The sequence below is a fragment of the Vombatus ursinus genome, unplaced genomic scaffold, assembly GCF_900497805.2.
Source record: "Vombatus ursinus unplaced genomic scaffold, bare-nosed wombat genome assembly UNPS02014814.1, whole genome shotgun sequence".
Taxonomy (NCBI): domain Eukaryota; kingdom Metazoa; phylum Chordata; class Mammalia; order Diprotodontia; family Vombatidae; genus Vombatus; species Vombatus ursinus.
Window position 1 is genome coordinate 10436331 of NW_020954592.1, and position 22164 is coordinate 10458494.

The 22164-nt window shown below is 36.8% G+C and overlaps 2 protein-coding genes across 5 annotated transcripts in view; both read right to left on the minus strand.

Moving 5' to 3' along the window:
• The window catches only part of VEGFD (vascular endothelial growth factor D), a 64954-nt gene extending 51294 nt beyond the window's left edge, over positions 1-13660 (minus strand). For both annotated transcript variants that reach the window (XM_027835403.1, XM_027835402.1), the window contains exon 1: positions 13271-13660. In XM_027835403.1, coding sequence (XP_027691204.1) covers positions 13271-13360 — 90 coding nt within the window. In that variant the 5' untranslated portion in view covers positions 13361-13660. The remainder of the gene's footprint in view (positions 1-13270) is intronic.
• Positions 13661-14285: 625 nt separating this feature from the next.
• Positions 14286-22164, minus strand: part of PIR (pirin) — a 111958-nt gene continuing 104079 nt past the window's right edge. For 2 of the 3 annotated variants that reach the window (XM_027835373.1, XM_027835372.1), the window contains exons 9-10: positions 17121-17187; positions 14286-14579 (exon numbers count right to left, since the gene is read on the minus strand). In XM_027835373.1, coding sequence (XP_027691174.1) covers positions 14467-14579; positions 17121-17187 — 180 coding nt within the window. In that variant the 3' untranslated portion in view covers positions 14286-14466. The remainder of the gene's footprint in view (positions 14580-17120; positions 17188-22164) is intronic. The other variant, XM_027835374.1, reaches the window with a different exon arrangement.

The window sequence follows — 22164 nt, forward strand, 5'->3', positions numbered from 1 at the left end:
TGCGGGGTATGGGTGTGGAAGATACAATACGTAGACAGATAAGGAAATACAAAGTATATACAGAAGTTATGGGAAGCTATTTTCCTTAAGTGCAGGTCTGACCATGTCAGTCTCCTGTATTCACTGGCTCCCTATTGCCTCTAGAATAAGATATAAACTCTTCATTTAACTTTTATAGCCCTTCATAAGTGGACCTCAACCTATCTTTCAAACCTCATTCTATATTACTTCCCTTCCTGCACTCAATAATTCAGTCAAAACTCTCCTCTGTATTTCTCACACATGGTACTACATTTCTTATAATTTTGCAATGGACATAATCCCTGCCTATAATTCATTCCCTTCTCACTTTTGTCTCATGGAATCCCTCACTTATATTTCTCTCTCTCTCTCTCTTCCTTTCTTTCTTGATAATATTTTAATTTTTTTCCCAATTGCATGTAAAAATAATTTTTAGCATTCATTTTTTAAAATTTTGAGTTCCAAATCCCTTCCTCCCTCTCCTCCCTAAGATGGTAAGCAATTTGATATAAGTTATACATGCGCAATTATACAAAACATATTTCCAAATTAGTCATGTTGCCTCACTTGTTTGTTGTTTGTCCTCAAAGAGGACCAATGACATCAGGAAGGTGATGTCATGGATTGCAAGTGAATTTAAGTGAGGCAGGGCTGTGCACAGTCATCAGCCTCACTCTCTCCTCTGGAGCCATCTGGATCCAGTGGTAAGATATAGATCAGGACTACTGGAAATGGCATGGGAGACTTTGGCCCTTTTAAGCTAAGGTCTTTCCCAGGTCACAGTTTGTCTGAGGCAAAGCCCATTCAACGATTATGGCTAGGTAAGAAATGAGGCAAAGAATGGCCTCTTTCACCTAGTCAAAAAAAAAATCTGGGAGGAGAAGATCCTCAGTGTTTCTGGCCAAAACAGAAACAATTGCCATTAACATTAATCAATGAGAAATTTAACAATCTACAATTTAACAATCTACTCTGAGCCATCAGAACCCAACAATGACCAAGTGAGGCTTGGGCTGGGACCTAGTGTTGACCAATCAAGGACAGCCAGAGTGATTTGAGTTTAAGGTCCTTAAAAAGAAATCTAGACCCTAAACCCCAAGATATCTTGTGAGGTTTCAGCAATCAAAATTCACATTCCTTCGGGCAGAGCACCCACAAGTACCAGTTCATTTGTTTCTAGAAGCAGCTGAACAAAGCTGAACACTTTGTGTGCTCCACAAAGCTATTGCTAATCCCCCACTCACAGGGCCCTCCCTCTCTCTGGTATTTATAAACAGAGCATGTTAAGACCTTTGATTATGACTAATATATGCTCCTGGTAATCACAATGAAATTTCTCGTTTTCACTGATTTTAAGCTCACTTTCCCCAGTGACATCTGCAATGGTGAACTCTACTCCAAATACCTTCTAGGATTAGTCTAAATAATGAGACAAAAGAAATGATGGTAAAGTAAGGAACTCTTCTGGGTTTCTTTTTTTCTTGGTGTGCTTCCCCAGAAAGGGTCCTGGCCTGGGAGTCCAAGGATCTGGGTTCAAATTCACCTCTGATATTCAATGCTTATGTGACCTTGGCTGAGTCACTAATAAAAATGTGCCTCAAATTCCCCTTCTCTAAAATAAGAAGGTTCATCTCAGTGGCTTCTGAAGTTCCTAGCAGTTCTAGGTCCATCTTGTCTTTTTAGAGTTCTTTTATTTTATTTTATTTATTATTTATTTTATTCAGAGTTATTTTATTTAGTTCTTTTTCGAGATTAATGAAGTAGGTCAGGGAGAGTGAGAATCCCTCATTCTTACTCTTACTTATCTTACGACAGGATGGAGCAAGGGTTACAGCAAAGCTTCTAAAAGTACACAAAGGCCTTCCCCGCTCCCCCCGATAGAAAATCAGAGCTAAACAATGATTTAAAACCATTTCTGATGTAGAGTTTTCAATGTGATAGTGATTTTTCTCTGAAATGTACAGTAGTTATTAGGGCTCCAATCAGCCAGTGAAGAAAAGAGAATCCTTTCTAAAAGCCAAATGACTGCCTAAAGTGTTATTCATTAAGATAAAAATCATTCTTATAAGCTTAATTGAACTGTTTGGACAATGTCAGAACAACTCGAATGTCCCAAAAGTCAATTTTATTTTCTTTATAAAAATAGCATATCCAATAATGTGGCATTTTAATGAAATGTTTCTCTTTTACTATTTATTTACTGATGAAGAGGAATCTGAAGTTCCATGCTGAACAAGTAAACCTGATTTTCTTCTCTTCTAAAGCCTACTATTCCAGTTTTCTCAGATGGTCAACAAGGAGAAACTGTTATTTCGCTATGTGACCTTGGGCAAACTATTTAACATCTTCTAAGCTCAAGTTTCCTCATCTGGAAAATAAGGTTGTCTTTCTCACAGGTTGTTGTCAATAAAGTGTGTTGTAAACCTTAAGACCTCACACAAACATGAGTTATCATTATTGTTGTTATTATCTTAGTGTCTTCTTTTTTGATGGGATTCATATAGAAAGGGCTCTGGGAAATGGTTAAGGGACAAGTTGCTACCTTGCTATTATTCCTTTATATTTAGTGTTATTGGTAGCTGATAACTGTCGTATAGCAAGCTCTCCAAAAAGAAGGACATAACTTTTAAGTATAGTCTGCATTAGTAACATTTTCTCTATCCCTTTTCCAAGTCAGGACAATCAACGAAACAATAAATCAAGTCCTGATTTGTAGTATTTGCAGATTTCTTAGGTATAAATGCAAACGTTTACTGAAAATTTAACAATCTACGAGCCTGTATGAGCTGACTCCAGTAAGCACATCCCTGGAACATATTGCCCATGTTGTGGGGTAACAGTGCACTGCATAGATAGTTAGTCTCAAATCCAGGAAGATCTGGGTTCAAGTCCTGTCTCTGACAGGTAATGGTTTTGTGAACCCAAGCAAGAAATTTATTCTCTAAGATTACATATTCTGGAGAAGGTGGAACTGCATTGGCAGTCTGAAGTCCTCAATATGAATGGAACCATAGGCCCAGTCTCTATTTAATGTTATTGTTATAATTAATAATGATGATGATGATTTCCATCACATAGCTGCTCTAGATAGGGAGACCCTATTACCTGATATTTTGCCGTATGTTTAGCCATGGAGGAAGATAGAGGATCAAGATCTCCTTCTGTCTTTTTTTATCCTTCACATTTCCCAATCCCCTCCTCAATCCAATGAGAATGATTTCTTTTCCTATCAATGAGAAATTCCTGATCTATTTTGAAGAGACCAAAATTGTCTAGCCAGTGTTATTGCTTTAGTACAGTACTCATTTTCCTTCTTTCCATCTCTTCCCAAACCAGGGAAGACAGAGGAAGACCCTGCATCTTCAAAATCTGGGCCCAAGACACTGCCAGTTTTCACTGGAATTTGCTTCATCTTTCTCCCCAGCATTCTTGTGTGGACTGCAGAACTGGTGGCTATCTCTAGGTCTCAGACTTAGAAGAGGACCTCTAGTGCTAGCACCTCACTTTAAGGATAAGGAAATTGAGGCCACAGAGCTTGACTTGACCAAGGTTACACAGATAGTAAGTCGTGATTTGAACACATTTCATTTGATGCCAAATCTAGCACTCTCTGCACTATACCATGCTTCCTCTTGATGGGACAGAGCCCTTCTCTCTTTTCAAATCAGAGGAACACAGCTCCCATTAGATTGTAAGCTCCTTGAGGGCAGGGGCTGTCCTTTGTCTCTTTTTGTGTCCCCAGTATGCAGCATAATGACTGGCACATAGTAGGCTCTTAATAAATGTTTATTGATTGATTTGTATTGGTTGGAGCCCTAGGCGAGAAAATACCTTGAGCAATTTAATTGGAGACTTCTTATATCTTTGCATGTAATCACTATGTTCCCTTCCTCCCTTGGTCATCCCAACTGGGAGTAAAAAGCAATGATTAAGTAGAATCATTGAATTTAGAGTGGGAAACAATTTTGAAAATTACCTACTCCCACAGTGCCCCACCCTTCATTTTAAAAATGGGGATCCCAAGGCCCAGAATGGTAAAATGAGAGTTTCTTCATTTTTAAAAGTTACTGACTTCTGTTAAATCACTGTAAGGTATAGCATATTTTAATTTATATAAATTAAATGTTAAAATGAACCCTTCTTCTAATGCTAACTTACCTGGGTGACCTTAGGCAAATCACAACCTCCTTAGGCCTCAGTATCCTCATCTATAAAATGAGCAGGGATAAAATGGTCAGTTGCAAATAGAAATTTCTATCTCTCAACTCCTTCTGTTGTTGTAAGATCATAAATCATAGATGTGCAGTTCTAGATCTAAAAGTGATTGAAGGGGCAGCTAGGTGAGTGGATAGAGCACCGGCCCTGAAGTCAGGAGGACCTGAGTTCAAATCCGGCCTCAGACCAAACACTTGACACTTACTAGCTGTGTGACCCTGGGAAAGTCACTTAACCCCAATTGCCTAAAAAAAAAAAAAAAAAGAAGTGATTGAAGAGATCTAGCTCGGTAGGTCTTAACCTTTGTTTATGTTTTAGTCTCTGGGATAGTGAAGCAGATATAGATTTAGATTTTAAGCAGGGGCTAGGGTACTGCTGAAATCAGGATAAAGAAAGGAGATGTTCAATGCAGAAGATCTAGTAGGAGACATGCCTTGGGCCACTCTGTTCTCTAAGTGTGTAGAATCCCAGAGCTGGATGGGACATCAAAGAATGTGTTTCTCCAAACTGTATCTACGAGTAGTCATTCAATGCAAAGACCTCCATTGTGGAGAAAATCACTGCCTCACAAGTAGACCATTCCCATTTTGGATATTTAATTGTTAAGAAAGTTTACCTCTTTTCATGGACACCTCTGGCAGTCTGGTAAAGCCTATAGACACCTTCTTGGACTAACTTTTGGAAATATATAAAATAAAGTACATAGGATTATGAAGGAAACAAAAATATATTGAAATGTTTATCAATGTATTTCTTTAAAAAAAGTTTATGGGCCCCTGGTAAAGAACCCCTGAGTCCTTGAGTCCTATGGTCTTCAGTAGCTGTGTCTGTAATTCTTAGTCAGAGCCATTGCCTGAATTTACACTAACTAACCTCTCTCACAATCACTTTCCTAGAATTGTGATTTCTCTTGCATACTGTTTCTCCGTTGTGGTTGTATTGTACGCAATGTCAAAGGAAAAGTCTCATCAATCATGCATCAGCTTTAAAATGAATCTTTGAGCCAGATGTAGGTATTTTTCTCTGCTCCTCATCTGCCTCAATGACAGATGACTTGAAGAGGAAAATCCCTCCACATCTCAGCTGGTTATATGGTGTGCCAAATCCCAGATGGCAAAAACCTATTCTTCTTAAGAATACCCTTAGTTGTCATGAATACCCCAGTATAGTATATGTCTGTAGTTTAATGAACATATAGATCTAGGCAACCATGATGGGGAATTAATAGACTTGATTTTGTTCTCCTCACCTATAATGAAATATCCTAACTATGAGTTCAAGGAAAAACTGGTAGATAAATAATGGAAATATAGCTGAAAACTACAAGGAAAAAATCTAGATTGATTCCTATATGTATTTTGCCTATATTGCCCAAAACCATTATGACTATTGGATATTTTTCACAAGGGTACTATATTTATGCTTAAGAACCTGTGATTCCATTGGTACTAACTCCACTAAAGAACTCAACACTTCCTTACATTAGTAGGATGTGGCCAAAAAACTGTCATCCACTATTGGCCAACCTTCTGGCGATAAGCCTCCTTATAACTAATTAGGTCTTTATTTGACACAACCCATTGCCAGGATTGCATTCTCAGCCCTTCTGGCTTGGTAGGAGAAGTCAAGCTTTACTGGTCTCAGTTTCAAAAATCTAGAGTCACCTTTATGTATTGAAAAGGAATTGAAGCAGGGCTTTAGCAGAGGCATGGGTACTACACATACATAAAATATTTTAAATTATTGTTAAAAGATATTAGATAGCTAAATGGTGAAAGTCAGCATAGTACAGTGAAGGGTCAGCAAATAACAATCCTCCGGATACTGCCTGTTTTTACATGGTCCATGAGGTAAGAATGGCTTTTACATTTTAAAATAAAGTTTTGTTCTATTTAAAAACATAAAAACCATTCTTAGCTCCTGAGATATACCTGGGCTAGCCAATTTGGCCCTGAGGTCCCAATGCGGAACTTTGCCATAATGGACTAAAAAATTTGCCTCAAAGTAATCATGATCTGGCTGTATGGCATCCAAATAGGGAGACAACATAAATACAAGATATATACAGAGGAAATGGAAGACAATTTTATTTAGGAAAGCATTAATAATTAGGGGGATTAGAAATATCATCTAGGAGTTACAAATACATAGAGACAGTGGTAGTATATAGAGTCAACAACACCTGGCAGGATGACAACTCAAATTTTTATACCTGAAGAAGGCCATTAAAAAGAAACTCCTCATATATACCAAAATATTTATAGCTGCACTTTTTATGATATCAAAGAATTGTAAACAAAGTAAATGTCCATTGATTGAGGAATGGGTATGCAAATTGTGGTAAATGAATGTCCTGGAACATTAACCATACTATAAGAAATGATAAATGAGATGAATATAGAGAAGCATGGGAAGATCTCCATGGACCGATGCAGAGTGAAGTAAGTAGAACCAGAAAACAATATACACAGCAAATACAACAAATGTAAACAGAAAGAATAATCATAACAAAAATCAAAAGGGAATTTGCAAAATTATAAAAAATAAGCATTGCTTAAAAGAATGAGTAGACACTCATACTTTTGTAGAAGTAGGAGGTCCACAAATATTGTTCATTGAATATATTTTCAGACTTTTAAATGTGTTGATCAGTGCTGATTGTCTCCTCTTTTTCTTTTTTTTCTTTGAAAATACTATTTGATATATGGAATGACTCTCTAAGAGGATTATGGGAGGGATACTGGGGGAAATGGTGATGATATTAAAAAAAATTAATAAAAACTTATTTAAAACAAAAACATGAAAGAAAATAGAATGCTGAACTAGCAAACTGTGAGGGTAGAGCTATCAGCATTGGTCAAATATTTATTCAAACACAAAGCAGTATTTTAGTAGTTAAAATGTATTGGACTGTGAGCTAATTTAAATTAGCTTTTGGCTTTCTTTCAAACAAGTGGCTATTGGATCACCTTCACTGTCCCTCATGTTTGTTGCATGACAGCAAATTTGCTTAAATAGCACTTTTGTAATCAGATGTTATATTTCCTACTAAGATTATGAGGTACATATAGGATACCAGTGAGAGGTTCCTTCTTTCTTTTCTTATGAGAATTCAGTCTAGTGACAGGTAAGGTCATTGAATTTGATTAATTTTGCCTCTTGACCAATTACTAAAGGATTAAAGGACAGGTGCAGCATGTGCTAAAAAGAATGACATTTTCCAATTTGAAAAATGTCAGTGAGTGTCAAGTGAAATTCAGGAAGCATTGATGTTGCTGTGTCCTTGTTTTGTGATGGTCAATTACTTTGTTACACACAATTAAAGTGGGACTTAAAGGGAGAGAAGAGGCTATGCCATTAGGAAAGAGGGAAGACATGACTGTGTGAGTAAATTAGGGGGCCGGTTCTATGATTTAGCTGGTATAGGGAAGTTGTTGTTGTTCATTTGTGTCTGACTTTTCATTACCCTGTGGACCATAGTGGCCATGGAGTTTTCTTGGCAAAGATGTTGAAGTGGTTTGGCATTTCCTTCTCCAGTGGATTAAGGCAAACATAGGTTAAGTGACTTGCCAGGGGAATTATGTGGTGCTTGCAGGAGAAAGGGTCCCATTTCCTAAGGTTCTGCTGGATCTTGGAATTAGTACAGTCTCCTCTAGAATCTAAATGATTTAAACTCCATACAAGATTCTATTGTTTTTTCAGAGCACAGCCTTAAGCATAAATTCCCTCCTCACCCAACACTTAAATCTTGCATGGCTGGGTAAAGACAAAGGAGAGAGAAGATAACAAAGAATCCAAGAATAGGCAAAGGAAGAAAGAGTAGACAAACTCTGTCAGAAATGGCTAGGGCAATGCATAGAATTGGGTTGCCAGGGATTTGGAAATATTGCTCTCCCTAGCCCAACACACTATACATTGTCAGTCATTTTGTAAGCCTTCATTCAACACCCATAGTGTACTCACCATTATACTATGCTGTCAGAAACTTTGACAAATTTGAATAACATACTAACAAAAAGAAGCCAAACATCTAGGCGGTGGTGTTTGAATTATGGTAGTCAATTAAGTAAAAGCTAAGTTTGAGAGGCACGTTATCTACGTCTTAATCTAAGTTATTGTTAAAATCTTGAAAGGAACAGAGCTAAGGATGAAGCCTTGGGGCATTCTGCTAGCAAACACTCTTCAAACCGATCTTGGTCTGTTAGTCAATATTCTTTTGGGTGCAGTCAGGCAACCAGTTCTAAAACCACTTAAATGTACTGTCGTCCCATCTATCTTTACTCCATCTTGTTCATGTTTGATCATGATGTGCACTTTCTTGTCTTTATAGTAACCACTGGCCAAGTTCAACAGTGCCTCTGCTGGAGAAACTTGCATACATATCCTCCAGTACTGTAGGGTTCCAATATCTTTTCTCTTCCTGTGATATACTCATGCTGCTCCCTTGGTTGGGTCTCCTGGGCCGGCTCCTCTGGCCAGCTCAACTCTGGTCATGCTTTCTGCATTTTTGCATTTCTACAAAACTTCATTACTGATAGGGAATGGGGCAGGAAGAGAGAGAAATTCACTCCGGGCTTCTCCCTCACCATCCCTATCCCCACTTTGTGAATTGATACTTTTTGAAAAAAGCCCCAATTAGCTTTAAAAAAAAAATCTCAGTTTTAACCCTTTTTACGTACTTCTAGTTATTGGGGTTGGGTTTTTGGGTTTTTTTTTTATTATTCATTCAAATCACAATGTTTTTTTCTTCTAGGAGTTGGTAGGGATAGCATATAAGAGCAGGATCCAACATTTTGGCTCAGGCTGTTCAATCTTTATTTCTCTCTAAGATCTTCTGACTTGCTGGACTTTGCCACCATGTCTTAGCTGCTGTCCCAACCTGGAATTTCCATCAGTATCCGGAGTCTCCTCACCCTGGAACATCCCTCTGCCCTGCCCACCTTCTTCTCTCATTGGTGAGTGCCTCCTTGTGCTTCTACTTTGGGGAGGGTCCGAGGGTGGCAAAACTTCATTCTCTTCCCAGCTCTGCTGTTGACTTTCCAGACTTCAAGGTGGGTACCCTTCTTAGCTTTTCCCAACCCCCACACAACTTTTTAACTCTCTTTTGTATGTCTTCCTCCATTAGAGTGTAAACTCTTTAAAAGCAAGGAGCAGCTAGGTGGTACAGTGCATAGAGTGCCAAGCCTGGAGTCAGTCAAATCTGGCTTCAGACATTTACTAGCTGTGTGTCCCTAGGCAAGACTCTTAACACTATTTGCCTCAGTTTCCTCATCTGTAAAATGAGCTGGAGAAGGAAATGGCAACCCACTCCAGTATGTTTGCCAAGAAAACCTCAAATGGGGTCACAAAGAGTCAAACATGATTGAAAAACGACTGAACAACAATACAACCCATCTTTTATTGTTTTGCTGATATTTGGTTATATTCATATTCTAAGTTATTGGAGTCTTTTGCTAAGGAAAGACCAACAACAGCAACAACTTTACGAAGTGCCTGGCATACAGTAAGTGCTTAATAAACGCTTGTTGCTTTGCCTGATCCTTCAGCTTCTCTCCATAATAAGTCAGCCAAGTATTTATTAAGTGTCTACTGAGCCCTGGGTTAAGCCCCGCAGATACAAAGAAAGTCTAAAAGAGTCCCTGCTCTCAAGGACCTCACCCAACGGTGCAGCCCTGGGCAAAGAGGGTGGTAATGTTTTGTGTGGACGCATATAAAGCAGCAAGCAGAGCTCTTCACGGCTGATAAAGTTAACAACCTTAAAAGAAAATAAAGTTGGAACCAGATGCCCTAGAGATAGATAGCAAAGGATGTAGAGCTGGAAGGGGTTGTAGACATGAGCTAGTCCAGGGATGGGGAACCTGCGGTCCTAGAGGCCTTTGACTGAACCCAAACTTGGAAAAGCAAATCCCCTTAAAAAAAGGATTTGTTCTGTAAAACTTGACTCAGTCAAAAGGCCTCACCTAAGGACCTAGAAGGCCCCACACGGGGCCTGGAGGCCACAGGTTCTCCACTCCTTTCACTTTGCAAAGAAGGAAAGCAACCCAGAGAAACTGAAGTCATAAGGTTGATCATGGATTTAGAGATAGTTGGAATCTTAGAAGCCTCCAAAGCTGGCTCCCTCATTTTACAGATGGTAAATAGCAGGGCCGAGACCTGAATCTGCATCGTCTGATTCCAAATCTAAGTCCCTTTCTACTATGCCACACAACTAAAGTACCATCATCATTGCATGTACTAATGATAGCTAAGCTATTTAGCACTTACCAAGTGTCAGGCACTGTGCTAAGCAGTTTACAATTATCTCATTTGATCCTCACAATAACCTTGGGAGGTAGATGCTATTATTATCCCCATTTTACAGTTGAAGAAACTGAGGCACAAGGAGTCTTGCCCAGGGTGACACAGCTAGGCTAAGTCTGAATTTGAACTCGGATTTTCCCGACTACAGGCCCAGGACTCTATCCACTAGGCCACCTCCCTGAGGTTAGATGTAGGATGACTAGGAAGTCATTTTTATGGGTCTACTGTTAATGAGCATCTTAGAAGTAGCTGTTGGATTAAATAAATTTCCACTTTGATTAATAAATTGAGACCAAAATTGAAATGTATAAATCATGCGGACGTTATTTCAAATCACTAAATTCTTAGTACCTTATATTCATTAAGCTTAATTTTCTTTCCAAAAATTAAGGATAAAATTAAAGCATTTTCCTCATATTTTTTCTTTGAAAAAAAAGTGGAGAAATGGATGTAAGCCCTGTGTTCTTGTAGGATTGTGAGAGATAATTTCTGACCATACTGAAACATCACTGCAACCATTCATTAAAAAGTATTTATTAATGCTTACTGTGTGCCAGGCACAATACTAGGTGTTGGGGACACATTCCATGACAACACTAGGATCGACTCAATTCTCAACTTTATGTCATCATTTCCTTAATACTAGAAAGATGTCATTTAAACAGTGAACACTTAAATTCTATTTCTGGCATAACCATTCAGTGTTTTTCCCCCCTTCAAAAATCCCAGGTGTTTTAATGAAATTGAAATGCATGCCCTGTAAGTCTGGAACTTCCACTACGGCCACCCCATGAAATGACATTCCAAAAAGTGAATGAAAACATGGACTGATTTAAGACCCTCTCAAGAATCCAAGCAATTTATGGGATTTTAGTTCATTAAGAAACAAAAGTGATCTAAGGAATATAGTTTATTTCCCATCCTTCAGAGTCTCTCTGATGCTTCTAATATTCCAAAAGCCTTTATCTAGACTCTGCCCAACACTGATATCAGATACTGAAGTTGATAAGAAATCAATATGGATGATGACAAAATTGAATTACAATATGATTTTTTTCATTCATGCATTTGTTATTCAATACACTGTTAACTTCTAAAGATTTGAGAAAAGAACACTTATTTATATTATTGTTGTTTATTCCAACTCTTCTTGACCCCTTTTGGTTTTCGTGGCAAAAATACTGGGAGTGGTTTGCCATTTCCTTCTCCAACTCATTTTACAGATGAGAAAACTGAGGCAAACAGAGTTAAGTGACTTGCCCAGGGTCACACAGCTAGTAAGAGTCTGAGGTCTGACTTGAACTCAGGAAAAGGAGTCTTCCTTGACTAGTCGTGTATGCTGCTGCTTCTACTGTTGTTTAGTCATTTCATTTGTGTCCAACTCTTCATGACCCCATGGGGGTTTCATGGCAAAGATACTAGAGTGGTTTGCCATTTCCTTCTCCAGCTCATTTTACAGATGAGGAAACTGAGGCAAACTGGATTATGTATCTAAAGCCAGAATTGAATTCAGGTCTTCCTGACTCTAGTGTATACAATTTTTAAAATCAAGAAAAGTTAATAATGTTCCTAATAGTGATGAGCAGATGCTGAGATGGCGATGACTTCAAATTGCTGTAGTCTGAAAAAAAATCATACTTACTTTCTTCAGAAATTCAAACATGGGTTCTCTGACTCCAAATACATCATGCTACCGTGGTCTTGTAATGATACTCCAGTTAATTGATAACATTTATTCTTTTTCATTTGTATTGATATCTTTTGTCTTTCTGCCTCTTCCTTTTCTGAATATTTCCCTTTTTCCTCTCCTACCCAGTGAACCATCCCTTGCAATAAAGGTTAAAAAAAGGGGGGGGGGCAGTGCATCAAAACCAACATATCAACCATGTCTGACAGTGTATTCAGTATTTCACACCCATAGCCCACCCCGCAACCCCACCACAAAGAGTAAGGAGGAGGAGAAGGCAAGTTACATTTTTCTTCACTTCTTTCCAGCTTGGTCATCATAATTAATAGCATGTTTCTAAATCAAGCGACTGCTCTTGATTTTTGCTGGACTTTTTTGCCTCTTATTTCTAAATTGAAAAAGCAAAAGCATCATCTGCAAAAAAGTCTGTAAATATGATGCTTCCTTGGCAGTTGCAGTAACAAAAATAAACATGTTGATTTTTTTTTAACCAACATTTATCACATGCTTTTATCTCAAACAGCATAATCTTGAATTTCTTGAAAAAACAAACAACAATACAAGGAACAAAGAAGCAATTTTTGCTGTTTAAAAAGTGCCAGATTAACAACTTAGCAAAATTATTTGTAGTATAAAAGTAAACAAGTGTTTCACGTAAAACACTTTGCCATCCCCAGAACACTCCACAAATGAAGGGAGGCAAATTCCCTGGAGAAGATTTTTAAAAGCTGATATTTGGTCACAGTGCCGCTAGACAAATCTTTTCATAAATTTATTCTCCTTTTTGATTTGAGATTAATATTTTGTTCTTAAGAAATTAATCTCAAAAGTTTTTCCCCCTAAAAAAAGGCAGAAATTGTAATAAACACACGCAAGCACTGCTCTATATGTACGCATTTTTGAGTAACAAGTTAATACAAGGTAAGTGTATAGTTGGGGAGAAGCACAGGACATAATCGCATTAAGATAAGCCAAGAAAGCACAGGTTTTTTTCTCCCTTGAAAATTATTTTTCCACTTGTCCAATTCATAAATATAGCTCACCTACCTTCACAGGTCCATGCTGATAATTAGATCCTTGCAGGAGATGCAGATAGGAGACCATGAAAATATTCACAATTGCCCACTGTGTGTACATTCTGATTTTTTTTTAAATGTCCACAGATTATTAAGAAGCTGGTGTCTCACAGCCAGAGGAATCTGTTTCAAAATTCATTTCTCTTGCAGAAAGAAAGTTTTCAAAATGTTTTCTCTAGACTCTCCAATTTTCCAATTGAAAAAGCAAACACGCATTGGCAAGCAAATTCAATGTAACTGACACGACTACTCAAAGTATTTGATGAAGTGATCTTGTAGGGGAGGAATTAGGAGAGGAAAAAAAATTTTATGTTCTTAAACTCTCAAAATTAACTGTGAAGTTCCTGAAGTAAAAAAAAAAAAATTCTTCCCACCTGAAAATGCAAAGTCCCCCCCAATCCATTTTATGTCCAAAAGATTTCAAAATCAGGCATGTGTCGTTCTCCACAATATAGCTCCTTCTAAAGAATGTATTCCAACAGCCAATATTTTGAGTTGCCGAATGCAGCAATCCAACTTGGTATTAAAACTTTTTTCACAGCCTTCATGGAAGCCTGCAGAAGAAGCATGTGTCTTCAATCTGATATAGACTTTGGCAGAAAATGCAGTGAAGTCTTGGCTGTAATCCTATTATGCTCCTACCAATAGCGTGGCAGTTTTCAAACTCACTGAAACACTCTGGATGACTCTTATTTTAAAGTAGATAACCTGTAACATGAAACTTCAGTCTAGGCTTGGATGAGTTCCGTAGCAGAATAGCTAACATTGCTCCAGAAAGTACCCAGGACACCCGTTTACAGCCTGGGACACAGGATTTACTTAATAGGTCCTCAAAAGAAAGAAACTGAATCTGGTTGTCCTATGTCATTTACCCCCTCGTCCTGCCCTCTCTTCTTCCCTCCCTCCAACAGAAGTCTAGGGTTCTTAGGTCAAAATAAGACACTTTCCTTTTTATTTTTTTAAATAGAAGCAACATTTATTTGTATATATCAGAAATCTCTTTCCACATGTTTCTATATAATAAAACTAAATACATTTATCATACTTCAATGTGTAATCTTAAAAAAAAGTATTGGTACATATTTGGGTTTTTTAACGTTCATCCAACGTTAAATACAAATGGAAACAATCTGGTAATTAGCTAGACCTAGTTTTGTTATTTTTTCACTAGTTTCCTATCTTGGATTTCCAAGTTCTGGCTCTTTCAAATCCATTCTTGCCACTTCTGAAATCAATGATAGCTTGAGAAATCTCTGCTTCTGTATTCATCACAAATGGACCTATAACAAAATTATGTCAGGCAGTCATACAAGAACAATAGAAAACATCACCTTTCACTCACAATGAGCAGAGATTCTGTAATTTTTGTGTAACAGAAAAGTGGGGGAAGAGTGGGGGCAGCCCTTAGCTCCTATTGTGTGCATTAAAAGCTCCTCAAGCCAAGAGATAGGGCACAATAATATCAATAATAATAATGGACATTTAAATAGTATTTTACATACATTAATAATAGATTAATAGAATAGAATAATAATGGCATAATAGAAGAACAGATTAATAATAACTTACACACAATAATGATAACACATATATTTAAGGTTTATAGATTTTTAAGATGTTTTAGGTTTGCAAATCACTTTACATGTTATCTTATTTAATTTTGACAAAAACCCTGTGACACTGGTGCTGTTTGTTAGAGTATCTGAGGCTGGATTTGAACTCAAGTCTTCCAGACTCACATCCGGCTCAATTTGAGCCTTACACCAATCCTGTGAGATTGATACTGCAAGTAGAATGGAAAGGAATATGCATATATTAAGCACCTACTATGTGCCAGGCATTGTTCTTAGTGCTTTGCAAATATTGTCCTCATTTTACAGCTGAGGAAACAGGCTCAGAGATGTTAAATGACTTGCCCATGGTCACATAGTTAGGTTTCAGATTTTCCCAACTCCAAGTCCAGCACTCCATCCATTCGTTATCCATAATGCCAACCAACCAATGCCAACTTCTAATTAACTAAGTTCTAATTAACTTGTGCAAACTAGCAGTATTTCACTGATAATAAATACTTCTGGGCTAATCCTAAAAAAAATAAATAAATAAAATTCCACTGGATTTCTAATTCATGTCAGAAATCAAGCTTATCTGAACCTGCAGAAAGAAGTCTTTCATAGCTCTTCTCAGAAAATGGGATATTTGTCTCCTTCTCTCCCTCACCCCAATTCATTTAGTAATGAAGCGCTACTCTGAGAGAGGCAGCTAGGTGGCGCAGTGGATGGAGCTCCAGGCTTGGAGTCTGGATAATTCACCTTGAGCTCAAATCTAGTCTCAGACACTTACTAACTAAATGACCGTGGGCAAGTCATTTAACCTCGTTTGCCTTAGTTTCCTCATCTGTAAAATGAGCTGGAGAAGGACCACTCTAGTAATTTTGCCAAGAAAACCCAAATGAGGTCATGGAGGATAGAACATGACTGGAAGGACAACAACAGCTCCCAGTTTGTGACTATCTTCATCCCTGTAAAGTTAAGTGAAGGATTGGGACAGCTGCAAGCATAGCTCTTAAAAGAGAATAATCCTTTGCTTCACTTATCTGGAAGTTTCAAACAAAATATCTAATTTATCTGATTGTCTCAATACTCAATACTTTATGTGTGCTGGCATACCCAGAGTTATCATTTTGCAGCAAAGATTTTTAATCTGAGGTCTGTGAACTTTGTTTAAAATTTTTTGAACATAGTTGTATTTCAATGTAATTCACTTCCTTTGTAATCCTTTGTATTTTCTTTTATATATTTAAAAACATTATTCTGAGAATGGGTGCATAGGCTTCATAAGACTGCTGAAAGGGTAAGTAAAAAAAAAATACTTTCTCCATCTCCTCTAGGCCAAAAGAATGTGTCACAGGAGTGAGCTCATGAGTGTTGGGGCTACTTGTCACTTAATACAGTCATTTTTTCATGACTGGAACAGATGTGATTGACCTACTTGAGAATACTTGAGAAGTTTAATCCCAAATACCCCTCCCCCCACTCCTTTTTGGTTCTCTCTCTAATACTATCCTATCTCTTACTAATGATACTTCTACAACCCTGAAACCATTCCACATAACAACAGCTGTACTACCACTATCAGAGAAAATATATGATGATAAAAAGCTAAAAAAAATGAAAAAATGAATTTAATGTTTGCACATGTATTTCTATTTTAGTAATCATAATAAAACTTTATCCAAAACTTTATCATTTTATGAAACCGATTCAGTGTATGTTATTCAAAACTAAGTAGTCCTTGCCTCTACAGGGCAAATGGACAAAATGTTACAAAATAAAAAGTATAGTTAAATGCTCTCCCTCAAGTTAGTTATGGAGTCAGAGGAAGAGGAAATGATTCTGACTTGGAAATTTTTAGGAAACTTACAACAGCTATTTTTCACTGGGAAGTATAATACTCTACAAGGATATTACTAAAATCTCTTTTTAAATTTTGAGTTACAAAGAGAAGGAAATGGTGTTTAAATACATGCTAGCTTGTAAGCTCCTCATAGGAAACATGTCTTCTTTATATTACATCACAATGCCCTAAACATAGTAGATAACCAATAAATACTTGCTGAGTGAATAATGAATGAACAGCAGGAGTCAACACTGTAATCTTTCCTTTCTATGTTAAGAAGCAGAACAAGGTCCTCAGAACTCTAGAGGGGATAGGATGTAATCCTGTCATTCTCTGCAGTAATAACATACATTCACTATTGTCAAAAGGAAAAAAGGAAAGAAGAAAACCAATCAAGAAAAGCACTATCATTGTTGGCTTACCATGTTGCACAATCGGTTCCTTAATTGGTTCCCCGGCTATTAAGAAGAAGTGGCTTCTTTCAGGTTCCTAATTCAATAACAGCAGGATTAAATTATAATCAGGCTTATGTCTGGAACTTTTTGGCTACCAAATAGGGAACGACTAAAATGTGTAATGCTTTGATAAAAATGTGTTCAAAGTTAGGATTTAAATATCAGAAATATTCTGAAGTATTTTCTTTCCAACACTGGTGGTGGAAAAAAGTCAATCCCTTACATTATATAGTGGGAAGCAAACTCTGAGGACTAAGCCAGAGCAAAATGTTAGTACTTCCAAATTACACAGATAGAAAGAAAATGGAAATTAAGTTAATCTTAGTCAGGAACTCTGTATGAAAACATTTGAAAAATAATCTTACACTACCATCATCATTTTTTAAAAGGCTAATCATTTTTGAAGACTTAGTATTGACCACTGCTTGTTACAATGGTCCAAATGGAAGGGAATTAATTAAAGTTAAATGAAAATAGGTTACCTTGCATAGCCGGGGTTCAGACAAATTACCTTACATTTTTTATACTATAATTCAAAATGAGCTCTATTTGTTATGTGTCTCCAAAAACACTGTATAGTTTACAAGCGTGGAATTTATTACTTAGAAAAGAGCATTTCTTGTTCATCAATCATCAGATCCTCTTTTAGTTATCTGAAAACTATTTATAAAAATATTTTCCTTACTGGGAATATGGAAGTTATAGTATTTATCTAGACCTAGACAGATAAGCTTATAAATTACGTATTTTCTAAAAAATAAAATGTTATTGTTAGCTTTTGTAACTACAAATGTTGCCTAAATTTCTCTCTATATCCCTCCCCTCCATCCTTCCTGAGAGCCATCCCATATATCAAAGATTTCTTTAAAAAAAAAAGTGAAAAATCAGCAAACCAATCAATAATACATTGAAAAAGAATGAAAACATATGCAATGTTGTACACTTACGAACCTACCCTTTTCCCAAAGGAGTGAGTGGAGATGTTTTCTTACATCTTTCCTTTGGAAGGGCCATGATTTTTTTTTATAATTTAGCAATAAGCTTTTAAATTAATGCAGTTAATAAGAAATATTTTACTGAGTAACTTCTATTTCCCTTCAATGAATGCCTACGTCCATAGTTCAAACTAATGAAGAAAACAAATTGCAAGGAGATCAGGCAACAGAATGAATTTAGAAATCTTTTTGGTTATTCTTCATTCATATGTTTATTTGTTTATATGTTTCTATTTATATTTATATGTTTACATTTTTATATTGATATTTATATTGTTACATTTTATATATTTTATATATTTACATTTATATATTACATTTACATGTTTCTATAATTTAGTTCAAATAAAATAATTCCAGAGTTTTCATGAATAAAATCAATAAAAGTAACTATATAATGTTCATTTTTGCCATGCAATCCACTCTCCACATAGCTGCCAAATTAAATTTTCTTTAGTATAGGTTTAACCATGGCACTATCTAACTCAATAAACTCTAGTGGCTGATTCTCAGATCAAATGTTATTTCATCTTTATCTCATCCTTTTATAACTTTTATTTTTGTGTGAATATTTTGATGTATATAATCAGTAGCACAGCAAAACGTGTACATAATTTGTTAATAAATAAAGGTGCTAATGGGGTTCACAATCAAAAGAACTTGAAGACCACTGTTCTAACCCATGCATTTTGTAGTAATTGGTAAAAAGTTTACAAATATAATCTTCGACTCCTTTTGACATTTTCTCAATTTACATGATTTCTTTTTTTCTTCCCCATTTTCATTTCAAACAGGAGAATATAACAAAAAATGTTTAATTTGAGAAATGACTGGACTGTCTGGAGATTTGTGTTTGGTTTGCCATCCTCTTGCAAATTTAGCAAATTGCCTAGGTTTCATGTCTTCACAATCTTAACTTTAAACTATCTATCACTTCATGTAACGAAATTAGATTTTCCCTTAAATTCAACAAACAGCAAGGAATTGAGCTAGGTCCTAGGTGTTGGACCTCTAAAGACAAAAACAAAACAGTGGCCATGGGGAGAAGTTCATATTTTACTAGGCTACGGCTTTTGTTGTTACTGTTGTTTTCTTTCCTTTCTCCTTAAACCCATCATTCTATTCTCTAACTAGTCTTCTCTGGTAAAAAGTTTAAAATGGGATCTTAGCTTTTTGATCAGCTAGCTCAAAGTTTAAAATTCTACCATCTGGGAACTGAGACTACTTAATCAAACAGTGAAAATGAGTAGGTAGATGGTGTAAAATTGGTTTTAGTCATAAATATTTATCTGGAATTAAACAAACACTTATTTTGTATTTACTGAAAAGGCTATGAAAGCAAGAAGACAAGTTTCATTTATTGTTTCATATACTGATCAGTGTATGCCTCATCCCTCTCCCCCAGCTGCTTTATGGGCTTCCTGCAGGTAGGATCGTTTCTTAGACATTTTTCATGTCTCCCAAAGTACCCAGACATAGTGCCAAGTATCTCCTACAGCTGATTGATTAATTCCAAATAATTTAAGATCTTTCTGTTCCACAAGCCCTAAACAGAGTGTCTTGAGTATCTGAGACCACCACAATACGGAGTTTTAAAACAGGATGGAGGCAAAACAATTCATTTTATAGGCCCTTTTGGCAATACAATTTTGAGTGAGGCTTGGGTGCTTTTTTTCAATTGTTGTGGTTGTTGAGTCATTTTAGTTGTGTTCTACTCTCCATGAACCCATTTGGGGGTTTCTTGGCAGACACCAGAGTGGCCTGCCATTTCCTTATCCAGCTCATTTTACAGATGTGGAAACTGAGGCAAACAGGGTTAAGTGACTTGGCCAGGGTCACACAACTAGTGTCTGAGGCTGGATTTGAACTCAGGTTTTTCTGAGTCCAGGACCAGCGTTCTATCTACTAAGTCATCTAGCTGTCCCTTTTTTTTTTTGTCAGTGGGTCTCTATATATGCCTCTGAGCCACTGATTTTGTTTCCAGAATACCTATTACAATAATAAATTAATTTTTTAAAATTTCAAATGGACACAAACAAGTTTTGAATGATGCTATTGTAATTTGCTCTTACTGACCTTTAAAGTTTTTAATGCTTAGTTCAATAAAAGGCTAAAACAAATCACACAATTATGAGGGAAATTAATGGTTTGTCATCTTGCACACATACAAGACAATATTAAATGAATGATGATAAAACATTCATATCAGGCTTTAATAGAGTTCTGTTTCTCAGATTTATAATTCATACTGTGTTCTCACATGGCATTTAGACAATATTCATCTTTAATGTAACTGTTTTGTTTTGGAACATACCAACCAAAGGGTACCATAAATCATTGATTTCATGCAGAACTCAGCTAATGAGAAAACTGTTGTCTGTCTTCTAAAAGGTGCACATTTGCTAAATGAGTGAATTTGTTAATAACAATCATTTATAAATTCACTGAATCAGTTTCTATGAAGATTACAGATGGAGTAATGAGGATAATGGCTTTCACATCATGCTATAGTAGACAGAGTGATAAACTTGTCAGAAAGACCCAGATTTTGGATCCTACTTCAGACACTTAGTTGTGTGGCCCTGGGCAAGCCACTTAACCTCTCTTGGTCTCAGTTTCTTCATCTGTAAAATGAGAAGACTGGATTCAATGAATTCTAAAGACCCTTTCAGTCCTAAATCTAGATGCTATCATCCTATGAACGCTTTGAATGGCAGTCATGGCCATGGGCATTTTTCATGGTTAAAGGGATACTTACTTAGTACTGGGAAGTTACAATGTTCTCAGACAATAGATGTTAACCTAGGAATGAAAGTCTGGACAAATCCAGCGTTTATCCGACTCATAAAGACCAGAGCCAGGTCAGTTCTCAGATTATCATTGGGATTTGGGCCTACTCCACAAAAATTCTAACTGCAGTAAATGGTTATTTTAAACCTTATGGTTGTTTGGTTGTTTTCAGTTGTGTCCAATTCTTCGACCCTATCTAGGGTTTTCTTGACAAAGACACTGGAGTGCCATTTCCTTCTCCAGTTTACTTTACAGATGAGGAAACTCAAGGAAACAAAGTTAAGTGACTTGCCCAGGGTCACACAGCTGGTGAGTGTCTAAGGTCACATTTGAACTCAGGTCTCACCGACTCCAGGTGCAGCACTCTATCTACTGCACCATTTAGCTGCCCCTAACATCCTACAGAAGCAGAAGTAATTGATGACTTCAGAGCAATAATAGTATGATTAATTTAAGACTAAACTGCCCTTTATGGACTATCTAAGTCCAGATTCAGGGCCCTAAGACTTCAAGAGCTAGCTCAGTCTCCAGAATTGCAATAATGAACCCTCTTTGATCTGGCATCAAATGGTTTGAGTTGTAAGAGAAGTTTTTGTGATGATGTATTATCCAAAAGGGATGAGGCAAACTAGTCCAGATTTTGATAACTTTTTAAGGGAAAAGAGCCATTCTGGATAATAGTCTTAGAACATAATGTCTTGCTAAATTATAAGTATATTCATTTGTAAGCTCATCAACAGAGCAGCTGGGTGGAGCTGTGGATAGAGCACTAGGCCTGGAGTCAGGAAGACTCATCTTCATGGGTTCAAATCTGGTCTCAGACACTTACAAGGTGTGTGACCCTGAGCAAGTCACTTTACCCTGTTTGCCTCAATTTCCTCATCTGCAAAATGAGCTGGAGAAGGAAATGGCAAACCACCCCAGTATCTTTGCCAAGAAAACCCCAAATGGGGACACAAGGAGTTGGATACCACTGAAAACAACTGAACAGCAACAACACAGTATTTCTCCACTTACAAAGGGGGTGATTCCTGAAAAAAGAAGTTTCTAGGCTCTTTTGGTCTCCATGCTGTGGTAATTAATTTGTCAGTTAAATAAGAAATGGTGAAGTGATGAGACAATGACCATTCTTTTATCCATTTCCCATTTTTTAGTGTTAACAACTTGTTTAAGAAGGTCATTTTAGGGGGCAGCTAGGTGGTGCAGTGGATAGAGCACTGGCTCTG